The 12,780-nt window shown below is 45.6% G+C and overlaps 1 protein-coding gene across 5 annotated transcripts in view; it reads left to right on the top strand.

The window, feature by feature from the left end:
- The window catches only part of CTNNAL1 (catenin alpha like 1), a 144,014-nt gene that overhangs the window by 54,840 nt on the left and 76,394 nt on the right, over nt 1–12,780 (top strand). For 3 of the 5 annotated variants that reach the window (XM_065584127.1, XM_065584129.1, XM_065584125.1), the window contains exon 4: nt 1,566–1,685. In XM_065584127.1, the coding sequence (XP_065440199.1) occupies nt 1,566–1,685 (120 nt within the window). The remainder of the gene's footprint in view (nt 1–1,565; nt 1,686–12,780) is intronic. The other 2 variants (XM_065584130.1, XM_065584128.1) reach the window with 1 other exon arrangement.

Below are 12,780 nucleotides of genomic sequence, written 5' to 3'. Positions count from 1 at the left end.
CATCTGCACATTACCTTGATATTGATGCTGCACATAACAAAATTCATTCTGCTAATGGATGGAAAAAATTAAAGGGAACACTGAGTCCAGAGGAGATCAACAAAAATGATAAAAGGTGTTCAGAAACCCTGACCTATGAGGAAAGGTTAAAAAACAAAACAAAACTGGCATGTATACTCCTAAGAAAAGAAGACTGAGGAGGGACCTGATAAGTCTTTAAATATGTTAAGGGCTGTTTTAAAAAGGACTGTGGTCAGTTGTTCTCCATGTCCACTAAAGGTAGGACAAGAAGATAGGGCTTAATCTGCAGCATGGGAGATATAGGTTTGATATATGTAGAAAGTTCTTCCTAATGAAAGTACTTAAGCTCTGTAATAAGCTTAGGGAGGTTTTGGAATCCCCATCATTGGAGGTTTTTAAGACTAGGTTGGAAAACTACCTGTAAGGGATGGTCTAAGGCAGTGGTCCCCAAATTGTGGGGTGCAGGGCCCCCCGCCCCAGGATGGTGCAGAGGAACGTTCAGGGGGTATGGAGGGGAAGGGGGGAGTATTGCCCAGCCCTGCAGTGCCTATGGTCCCAGCCCTGACCTGGGTTCCCGTCAGGTTCTGGGGGGGAGTATAAAAAGTTTGGGGACCACTGGGCTAGGGTTACTTGATCCTGCCTCAGTGCAGGGGCTGGACTTTGATCTCTCAAGGTCCCTTCCAGCCCTACATTTCTATGATTCTTTAAAAATCTGCCCTGAAGTGTAAACCATTGGTTCTCAACAAGGGTGGGGGGTCGTGTGCTGCTTCAGGCGGGTCGCAGGGCCCCGTGAATGGTGCCCCAAGCCCCAGTGCTTCCTGTGAAGCTAAAGCCTGGAGCTGTTGGCTGAATCCTGGAGCCCCATGCCCAGACACCCCCTGTGGAGCTAAAGCCAGGACCTGCGGGGCTAAAGCTCAGAGCCACAAGCCCCGATGCTCCCATAGGGCTGAAGCCTGCAGCCACGGGGCTGAAATAGGATGCTTGGACTTTGAAAATCCTTTTTTAAAGTAGGTAAACTGGATCTTCTAAAACTTATTTCTTCAGATACTGGGAGAAATGGTTTTGTTCTGAGAGGAAAGGAACTATAAAATGTTTATCCTTGTTGGCTTTCAGAACAAATGGGTCTCATATTTTGAGTGAAACAGAATGATTAAAATATTTTTCCATCTACAAGAAAAGAGCTTTTTACCACCTCTTCCTTCATTTCTAACACCTCTTGAAATAATGGTCCTACATGACCCAATTTATCTGTGTAATCCAAGCACTCTGTCTCTCGACTAATAGCATTTGTTAATCAAATTTCCTTCTTCTCCATTTACTAAAGGAGCAGTTTTATTGCAATGCTTTGTTAAAGATGAAATTAAGAAAGTAAATAATTACTATTCATTAATAGATAAAATGTAGCTTAATATGTAAACGTACGAAAATCTGCTTTAGAAGCTTCTGCACAACACTTTCTACACTTTTAGGAATTTTATCTTACTCTACTGCAGTTTTACGGGTTACAAATAGCCATCATAACTATTTTCTTCAACATATTACAGGTTCTTGCAACAATGGAACAGCTAGAGAAAGTGAGTAGTTTTCAAGAGTTTGTGCAAATATTCAGTCAGTTTGGAAATGAAATGGTGGAGTTCGCCCATTTAACTGGAGACCGACAAAATGTAAGTACTGATGAAAAGCTTCAAGGTTTATTCCAAGGGTATGTCTACACTACGGGATTAATCCGAATTTATATAATTCGAATTTGGGAAACAGATTGTATAAAGTCGAAATGTATGCGGCCACACTAAGCACATTAATTCGGCGGTGTGCGTCCAAGTACCGGGGCTAGCGTCGATTTCTGCAGCGTTGCACTGTGGGTAGCTATCCCATAGCTATCCCATAGTTCCCGCAGTCTCCCGCGCCCATTGGAATTCTGGGTTGAGATCCCAGTGCCTGATGGGACAAAAAACATCGTCGCAGGTGGTTCTGTGTACAGCCTCACCTCCTCCCTCCCTGCATGAAAGCAACGGACGGCAGACAACCATTTCGCGCCTTTTTTCATGGGTGAACACTGCAGACTCCATACCACGGCAAGCATGGAGCCCGGTCAGCTCAAGACAGCAGTCATGAACATTGTAAACACCTCGCGCGTTCTCGTAGAGTTTATGCTGAGCCAGGACCAGAAAAACGAGGCGAGAAGGCAGCGGCGGCGGAAGCGCAGCGACAAGCATGATGAGGACATGGACATGGACACGGACACAGAATTCTGTGAAACCACGGGCCCCGGTGCTTTGGAGATCATGTTGTTAATGGGGCAGGTTCTATCCATGGAACGCCGATTCTGGGCAAGGGAAACAAGCACAGACTGGTGGGACCATATAGTGTTGCAGGTGTGGGATGATTCCCAGTGGCTGCGGAACTTTCGCATGCGTAAGGGCACTTTCATGGAACTTTGTGACTTGCTGTCCCCTGCCCTGAAACGCCAGAATACCAAGATGAGAGCAGCCCTCACAGTTGAGAAGCGCATGGCGATAGCCCTGTGGAAGCTTGCAACGCCAGACAGCTACCGGTCAGTCGGGAATCAATTTGGAGTGGGCAAATCTACGGTGGGGGCTGCTGTGATGCAAGTAGCCAAAGCAATCACTCAGGTGCTGCTACGAAAGTTAGTGACTCTGGGAAATGTGCAGGCCATAGTGGATGGCTTTGCTGCAATGGGATTCCCTAACTGTGGTGGGGCGATAGATGGAACCCATATCCCTATCTTGGCACCGGAGCACCAAGCCACCGAGTACATAAACCGCAAGGGGTACTTTTCAATGGTGCTGCAGGCACTTGTGGATCACAAGGGACGTTTCACCAACATCAACGCGGGCTGGGCGGGAAGGGTTCATGACGCTCGCGTCTTCAGGAACACTACTCTGTTTAAAGGGCTGCAGCAAGGGACTTACTTTCTGGACCAGAAAATAACCGTTGGGGATGTTGAAATGCCAATAGTTATTCTTGGGGACCCAGCCTACCCCTTAATGCCATGGCTCATGAAGCCATACACAGGCAGCCTGGACAGGAGTCAGGAGTTGTTCAACTACAGGCTGAGCAAGTGCAGAATGGTGGTAGAATGTGCATTTGGCCGTTTAAAAGGTCGCTGGCGTTCATTATTGACTCGCTCTGACCTCAGCCAAAGAAATCTCCCCATTGTTATTTCTGCTTGCTATGTGCTCCACAATCTCTGTGAAAGTAAGGGGGAGACCTTTATGGCGGGGTGGGAGGCTGAGGCAAATCGCCTGACTGCTGATTACGCGCAGCCAGACACCAGGGCGATTAGAAGAGCACACCAGGAAGCGCTGTGCATCAGAGACGCTTTGAAAACCAGTTTCATGACTGGCCAGGCTACAGTGTGAAATATCTGTTTGTTTCTCCTTCATGAAAACCTGCCCCCTTTATTGACTCATTTTCTGTAAGGAACCCACCCTCCCCCTTCCCCCAGCTTGCTTTCAAACCAAATAAAGTCACTATCATTTAAAAATCATTTATTCTTTATTAATAGATTAGAAAAAGAGGGAGGGAACCTGGGTGGGATTTGGGAGGAGGATCGGTGGGAAGGAAAAGGCCACTAAAAAAAGGTTAAAAAAATGACAGCCTTTTGCTTGGGCTGTCCACTGGGGTGGAATGGGAAGGTGTACGGAGCCTCCCCCCCCCGCGTTCTTACACGTCTGGGTGAGGAGGATATGGAACATGGGAAGGGGGAGGGGGGTACAGGGGCTGTAGCGGCAGTCTGTTTTCCTGCAGCCGTTCCTGAAGCTCCACCAGACGCCGGAGCATGTCTGTTCGCTCACGCAGCAGCCCCAGCGTTGCATCCTGCCTCCTCTGATCTTCCTGCCGCCACCTCTCATCTCGAGCGTCTCTCCTCTCCTCACGTTGGTCCCTCATGTCCTCACGTTGGTCCCTCATGTCCTCACGTTCACTGGCTTCTTTCCTATACTTTGAAACCGTTTCCTTCCACTCATTCAGATGAGCTCTGTCACTGCGGCTGGATTCCATAATTTCTGCAAACATCTCGTCTCGCGTCTTCTTTTTACGACGCCTTATCTGTGATAGCCTTCGGGATGGAGGAGGGAGGCTTGAGGAATTTGCAGCTGCTGTAGGGAGGGGAAAGAAGAGAGAATTGTCTAAAAAGATACATTTTGCAGAACAATGCTTATACTCTTTCACGGTGACCAACACTATTCACATTACATAGCACATGTGATTTCTGTGCAAGGTCGCATTTTGCCTCTTAATACTGAGTGCCTGTGGCTTTGCTGCTAGAGATCACAGGTCCGGGCAACAGAATTCGGCTTGCATGCGGCCATGGTAAGCCATTGTCTTACGGCTTCTGCGCCCTCCTTTCCCACATACCAAGCAAAGCCCGTAGAGTGCTGCGGTTTTTCTGTTAACATTCAGCAGCAGCAGAAAACAAACTAACCACCCCACCCCCCTCCCGCCATGAATTCTCTGGGATGATCGCTGTACCCCTCCCCCCACCGCGTGGCTGGTATCAGGGAAGATCCCTGCAGGAACCAAACTAACCCCCCCCCCCCCCCCCGCAGCCCCTCTCCCGCCATAAATTCTCTGGGATGATCACGGTACCCCTCCCCCCACCGCGTGGCTGGTAACAGGGAAGATCCCTGCTAGCCAAACGCGAAAAGCTCAGGGCCAATTTCCCATCTGCGCTTGGCTAACTGCAGGGAAGGATTTATTTTCAGCCACAGGCAAACAGCCCAGTAGGAACGGCCACCTCCGTCCCCTTAATTAAGTTCCCGTATTTCAACCAGGTTACCATGAGTGATATCACTCTCCTGAGGATTACACAACAAGATAAAGAACGGATGTTGCTTAAATGCCAGCAAACACCGGGACCATACGCTGCCAGGCTTTGTCAGGCAATGATACCAGATTACTTGCTGCAAGCATGGCGTGGTCAAGTGTCCTACCATGGAGGACGGAATAAGGATGCACTACCCAGAAATCTTGTGGCAAGGCTTTTGGAGTACCTCCAGGAGAGCTTCATGGAGATGTCCCTGGAGGATTTCCGCTCCATCCCCAGACACGTTAACAGACTTTTCCAGTAGCTGAACTGACCGCGAATGCATCCCAAGTCCTCAGGGCAAAGTAATCATTAAAAACTGTTTGCTTTTAAAACAAGTTTTATATTTTAAAAGGTAAACTCACCTGAGGTCCCTTCCATGGGGTCAGGGTCTTGGATACTTGCTTGGGAGGGTTGGGAGGGTACTTCAGTCAGGCTGAGAAAAAGATCCTGGCTGTTGGGGAGAATGGAGTGCTGTGTGCTCTCTGCAAGCTCATCCTCCTCCTCCTCCTCTCCCCCATCGGCAGAATCCTCAGGTGTAGCTGATGAGACTATCCCCAATCCGGAATCCACGATCACAGGTGGGGTAGTGGTGGCGGCCCCCCCTAGAATTGCATGCAGCTCAGCGTAGAAGCGGCATGTCCGTGGCTCTGACCCAGAGCGACCGTTTGCCTCCTTTGTTTTTTGATAGGCTTGTCTGAGCTCCTTGACTTTCACTCGGCACTGATCTGAGTCCCTATTGTGGCCTGTCTCCATCATGCCCTTGGAGATTTTTTCAAAAGTTTTGGCATTTCGTCTTTTAGAACGAAGTTCTGCTAGCACTGAATCCTCTCCCCATACAGCGATCAGATCCAGTACCTCCCTCACGGTCCATGCTGGTGCTCTTTTTCGATTATCGGCCTGCATGGTTACCTGTGCTGATGAGCTATCTGTGGTCACCTGTGCTCTCCACGCTGGGCAAACAGGAAATGAAATTCAAATGTTCGCGGGGCTTTTCCTGTCTACCTGGCCAGTGCATCCGAGTTCAGATTGCTGTCCAGAGCGGTCACAATGGTGCATTGTGGGATAGCTCCCGGAGGCCAATACCATCGAATTGCGGCCACACTATCCCTAATTCGAAATGTTAAAATCGATTTTGGCGCTACTCCGCTCGTCGGGGTGGAGTACAGAAATCGATTTAAAGGGCCCTTTATTTTGAAATAAATGGCGTCGTTGTGTGGACGGTTGCAGGGTAAATTCGAATTAACGCTGATAAAACCGAATTAAAGTCGTAGTGTAGACCAGGCCCAAGTAACTGTGACATTTGGCTCTATTCAACAGTGGAGTTGGGTTGTTTTTTAAAGAAAAATGATTGTAGTGTGGCTACAAAAAACAATGCATACTTGTATGCTTATCCTGCAGATGTTTCCAAAACCCAGTTTTCTCTCCCCTCCTCTCACTGCGGAGGGCCATTCTTAGTGAATCACTTTCCAAAAGCAAGGGGAGGAGCTATGTAAATAGCCTGCTCTGGCATCTGATAACCAAATTGCCAGTATTTTATCATTTGAAAGCTGCCAAAACAGGTGCTTAACTCCATGTTCCTGTTACTTAATACCTTGCATGTAACACAGATGAGCACCTTCTCAGCAATCAAACGAAGACTGTGATCTGTTTGTGTATTTCTTGCTGAAGTTATTGCAAAATGTTGAGTCTCTTTGGAGAATGTGGCCTGATCACTGATGTTAATTGTGCTTTAATCCATCAGCAGCTGTTTTGAAGGAATATAAGGAAGCCAGGCCTCTTTCCTGAAATGGCCATTTTGTAGTTTGGGCTTCAATATGCTGCTGTCTAGTAGTTTTATTGGGGGGGAAACATCACCGTCGGTGTTTTCGTTATGTTTAATAACACTAGGCGTGTGTGCAAAACTTTAAGTATGTTCATTGTTCTCAAGGTGAAATGTCAACATCTCAGAGACACCAGGCACTATTCCCTTTAATGTACTTTCGAGTCTTGACCTTGTGGTCTACATTTGTTTAATGGTTTTTAAGATCAGAAGGGACCATTGTGATGATTTATCTGACTATCTGCCTAATTCAGACCAGTTAATTTCACTCAGTAATTCTTGCATCAAGCCCATAACTTCTGGCTGATGACATTCAATCTTGTCATAAAGTACTCTTTTTCTTTTCTTTCTTTCTTTCCATTCCCCTCAACACTTGCTTAACTATTACCATGATCAAGGCTTATTATGATTAAATGTGAACACTTTTTTCCAGAAACTCAGTGAAAACTAGTTTGGGAATATTTACACTTTTGCTGTTCAGAAAACTATACAGTGATTGGATTATTGAACATTACTTGATTTGTGAAAATTATTGTAGAATTATGCTAAGCATAGTAGTAATTTGGTTTTTTTACAGCTAGATCTTGCAAAGGGATCCACTCTGGCAAACACTTATGCCAGTTAAAGGATTGGGGCCTTAGTCAGTAGCTTGACATTAGACATACAAATTTAACACATGTACTGTGTGCAGGGGTGTGGATGCAGAATTTCAAAAGTAATTCAGAATTTTTTAAAGCTGTGCTCTACTCCGCTGCTACTAAAGACAGGTCAAAACTGTTTACGTAACAATTATGAGCATGTTAGAGTCCTGATGGAACACTGCATCTCATTCTTTCTGTAAGGATGCTGAAAATGATTTTGTTTCAACTTTACTAGAAGCCAAATAATCTTAACACCTTTTGAGGAGAACCAGTTACTGATGAGCATTATCAGAAATGGGTCATTTTCCTAGTAGAGACTGTCCGTGCTCTAAAGAGCTTATAGTCTAAATGCACTTAAATACCAATAAATGTTGGGGTAAAGGAATGCAACATAAAAGCAAAGTGATTTCACAGATGTAAGTACCTTTTGGTTAGCATGACTACATTTCTCTTTTAAAAATTTGTTTCCTGCCTTTTTAAGTGTTTTCTAAGTAATGTGGGAAAACTTAAATTTTTTTTGAAGAAATTGCTTTCATATTTTTCATGTTGACAGGACAGTATTTACATAATGCTTACTAAATATTGGTAACTGAAAAAGTAGACACTTTTAAAAAAAAATGAAAGTTTAGAATTTGCGTAAATAAATGAGCCCTGAAAACTAAAAACAGAGTGAATATAAGTCCCTAAAGATACCATTATTGCAGGATTCTGACTGCTTTGTCTCAGCTCCCTGCGGTGAGACAGATAGAACTCTACACTCAGAGCAATAAAACTTTGAAGAGCTGTGGTAGCGACCACAGAGCTTGACTCTAGCAATTTTTGAAGCCTGCCAGTCAATTCTGTTACCTGGTCAGTGAAAGGGTTCCTTCTGTAGCTTGCTACCTCTTTCTTATTTCTGGTTTTCCTTCTGATTCAATCCTTAGTATATCACAGGAGCCTTCATTTCCTGCTAAATCAGGAATTAGCTGGAAAGTTTCAAGGGCGGTGTTTAAGCTTTGTGTTGTATTACCATAAGCAGAGAATGATTGCCCTTATAAAGAGGGGATGGTGGCCCTTTTATGCTCACAAAAATCTTTCAGAGTTGGTAGAGTTCTGTTTGCCTCACACTAGGGGACTAAGACTAAATGTGAGAATCCTGCAAGATAACATCAGAGAGGCAGAATTATAAAGATAGTGACTTTCCTTTATATTCTATATGGATAAATTTTTCAGTAGAGCTAAGCTTCTAGCAATTGCCTAAAAAATGCCGAGTACATAATGTCATTTGCTATAGAATCAGGTTTCTGAGTTCTAAAGGGAAGGAGTCTTTGTTGCTGTCCTGCAGAATTCCTAAGACTTCCTTCTCTTCTTTAATGAAACTCAGCAGCTGGAGAGGTTACTTACCTATACCGTATCTTGAATTCAAGGTGTTTTGTCCCGGTAGTGCTCCACCATAGGATGTGTGTGGGCCTGTGCACCTTCCATTGGAGATTGTAAATAGCAGTGTCCACAGTGGATTGCCTTATGCTCCCAGGCGAAGTCATATGGGGAGGCTTGGACCCATGGCCTTTCCAGTTCCTTCTCAGCTATGGTGGCTGAAAGACTCCACAGCAGATGGGAAGGAGGACAGAAAGGTAGAGCACCCAGAGGGACAAAACACCTTGAGGAACTCAAGTTACTGTACAGGTAAGTAACCTCTCCTGGAGTGTATGTCCCTATGGGTGCTTCACCAAAGGAACCTCCCACGCAGTATGTCAATGTGGAGGCAGGTGCCAAGGAGGCGAATTCAAGACAGTTCAGAGGACTGCATCACCAAAGATAGTGTCACCTCTGGATGCAGGTATGATCGTATAATGTTTGGCAAACGTGTGAACCGAGGACCAGGAGGCAGCCCTGCAGATTTCTGCTATGGCAGCATCCTAAAGGAGGGCTATAGAGAAGGACTGAGCCCTAGTGGAGTGGGCTGTCAATTTGAGGGTGATGTATCCTACCAGTTTCATAGTAAGTTCAGATACCATGTGATACCCACTGTGACAGTCTGTGCCCCTATATGCACCCCTTTTACAGGACTATGATAAATTTTGTACAAAGTATGCCTTATGAGGTATCATTTGAAAAACTCATAATTTTCTGATCATTATTGTCCTGGTTAAATGTGGAACAACATTGCACGTTAAAGTTATAGGATTCCTCTGTATGGTATTACTAATACATGTTCCAAGTCTGTGGGGAGCAGCTACAAACCAGTTCCCCAGTGGAAAAAATGCTAACCAACGCCTCAGCCAGGTGTCAACAAAATCAAATGGACCATCAACTGGTTAAATGGCTGTTCTTTGGCGGGAAAGAAGATGTGGGTGAAAATCTACATCTTGACAAAGAAACAGCTTGGGGTTCCCATCCACACAGACATGCTCTCTCCTGAACCTCTGCTGGTGGTGATTCTCGAAGAAGAGAAAGAACTATAAAAGGAGATGCCCCAAATTATTCCTCCCTTTCTCTCTATCCATGGCATCCACAGTACCTGAAGAACAAAGGAAACAGCTTTGGACTGGGGAGGGATCCTGTCTGAAAGAAATTCAGCCAGTAAGACTGTTGGAACATATGGTGAGAGAGACTTTGCTTTTAATTCACTTAGCTTGTCAAGTTGGGCATTAGTTGTGTTTTGCTTTTATTTTCTTGTAACCAATTCTGATTTTATGCCTCATTACTTGTAATCACTTAAAATCTATCCTTCTGTTGTTAATAAACGTGTTTTATTGTTTTATCTAAACCAGTGTGTCTGGATTGAAGTGTTTGGGAAACTTTATCAGGTATAACAGGATTTGTGCGTATCATTTTCTATTAATAAAATGACAGATTTTATATGAGCTTGTATTGTCCAGGAAAGGGCTGGGCAGTACAGGATGCACATTTCTGGGGAAAGTCTGGGACTGGGAATTTGCTTGTGTTGCTCTGCAGTGTAGTTCATTAGTGGCTGGCAATAGCACTCACACAATATAACTGGATGTAACTTACATGCTGGGGGCTGTGTGCGCACAAACCAGGAATGGTAGTTCTCACAGCAAAACAGTGTAAAAGGCATCCCAGGTTGGAGAACTGAGGGGACGCAGCTATTCATCAGTCCAGATTGTACCCTGGGTAATGTCAGTTTGAGTGGAAATTGGCCATCCATTCATCTTTTGACAAAGGATACAAAAAGTCTGGGAGAAGTCCTAAAGGTCTTAGTGCTGTCAAGGTAGATGGTGAGGGCGCTCACCATCTAATTTGTGGAGAATATCTTCCTCCCTTGAGGAATGGGGCTTAGGATAAAATACTGGTAAATGGATCTCTTGGTTGATACGAAATTTCACCCAGACTTTAGGAAGGAATCGAGGATGGGGGCGCTGCATGCCCTGGTCACAGTAGAAGAAGGTGTATGGTAGGTCTGCCATGAGTACCCTTAAATCGCCCATTCTTTTGGCCAAGTTTATGGCTATCAGGAATGAAGTCTTGAGGGAGAGATCAGAGAGTGAGCAGGTAGCCATTGGCACAAATGGGGCCATTCCTCAAGGCGTTGAGGACCAGTTTGAGGTCCCGTAGAGGTGCAGAGTTCTGGATAAGAGGGAATACATTTTATAAACCCGTAAGGAATATTGCCATGGTTAGACTGGCAAATACTGAAACCCCTTTGATAGGTGAGTGGAAGGCTGTAATGGTGGCCAGGTATACTCTGACTGAATTCATTGACAGACCTTGTGCCTTTAGGTCCAACAGGTAATATAGGATCACTGAGAGTGGCACTTCTGAGGCTTGCAAAGAGTGGTGACAGCACCAGGAATGAAAGTGTTTTCACTTTTGCAGATAAGTCTTTCAAGTAGTAGGTTTCCTGCTACACAAGAGGACTGGCAGAATATTAGCTGAGCAGTTCAACTCTGTGCCCAAGAACCGCTGAGGAGCCATACTTTCAGGTTCAGAGATGAGAGGTTGGGATGGTTCTGGGTGCTGGAATTCTGTGACAGGAGATTCTCTGCTCCCCAGTCCCTCCAAAGGGAAGGCAGAGAGGCATCACCATAGAGAGATGAAGCAGATCCGAGTTCCACACTTATTTCAGCCATGAAGGTGCAATCAAGATAGCCTTTGCCCTTTCTTGCTTCAGTTTGATTGAGGTCCTCAGGATTGAAGGTATAGGTGTATGGGCATAGAGCAGGATGCAGGACCAAGGTACCAGCAGGGCATCTCCCATGGAGCTGTGGCTGCATCCTTCCTTGGATCAGAAAAGGCAACATTTCACATTTGAGGTTGCAAAGAGGTTTACATTTGGGAGGCCTCAGGTGTGACAGATTCTGTGGAAGTAGGAGCTGTTGAGCTCCCACTTGTGGTCCTGATGGAAGCTCCTGCTCATTGAGTCTGCAACTGTGTTCTAAAGGCCCAGTAGATAAACTGCAGAGCTTTCTAAGTGATGGAAGAGACACCAGTTCCACAGCCTTGGTGGTTCTGCAAATAAGAATTGGGGAACTTTGAAAACTCATGGCGATTGGGGGAGGTCCCAGATGATTGGAAAAAGGCTAATGTAGTGCCCATCTTTAAAAAAAGTAAAGGAGGAGGATCCGGGGAATTACAGGCCAGTCAGCCTCACCTCAGTCCCTGGAAAAATCATGGAGCAGGTCTTCAAGGAATCAATTTTGAAGCACTTTGAGGGGAGAAAAGTGATCAGGAACAGTCAGCATGGATTCACCAAGGGCAAGTCATGCCTGACTAACCTAATTGCCTTCTATGATGAGATAACTGGCTCTGTGGATGAGGGGAAAGCAGTGGATTGTTATTCCTTGACTTTAGTAAAGCTTTTGATGCAGTCTCCCACAGTATTCTTGTCAGCAAGTTAAAGAAGTATGGGCTGAATAAATGGACTATAAGGTGGATAGAAAGCTGGCTAGATCGTCGGGTTCAACGGGTAGTGATCAATGGCTCCATCTCTAGTTGGCAGCCAATATCAAGCGGAGTGCCCCAAGAGTCAGTCCTGGGGCCGGTTTTGTTCAGCATCTTCATTAATGATCTGCAAGATGGCGTGGATTGCATCCTCCGCAAGTTTGCAGATGACCCTAAAGTGGGAGGAGTGGTAGATACGCTGGAGGGTAGGGATAGGATACAGAGGGACCTAGACAAATTAGAGGATTGGACCAAAAGAAATCTGATGAGGTTCAACAAGGCCAAGTGCAGAGTCCTGCACTTAGGACGGAAGAATCCCATGCACTGTTACAGACTAGGGACCGAGTGGCTAGGCAGCAGTTCTGCAGAAAAGGACCTAGGGGTTACTGTGGATGAGAAGCTGGATAGGAGTCAACAGTGTGCTCTCGTTGCCAAGAAGGCTAACGGCATTTTGGGCTGTATAAGTAGGAGCATTGCCAGCAGATCAAGGGATGTGATCATTCCCCTCTATTTGGCATTGATGAGGACTTATCTGGAGTACTGTGTCCGGTTTTGGGCCCCACACTACAACAAGGGTGTGGAAA

This window comes from Chrysemys picta, chromosome 2 (genome assembly GCF_011386835.1).
Source record: "Chrysemys picta bellii isolate R12L10 chromosome 2, ASM1138683v2, whole genome shotgun sequence".
In the NCBI taxonomy this organism is placed as follows: Eukaryota; Metazoa; Chordata; order Testudines; family Emydidae; genus Chrysemys; species Chrysemys picta.
The sequence above is the reverse complement of the archived record's forward strand: the minus strand, read 5'-3'. Positions and strand labels throughout refer to the sequence as shown.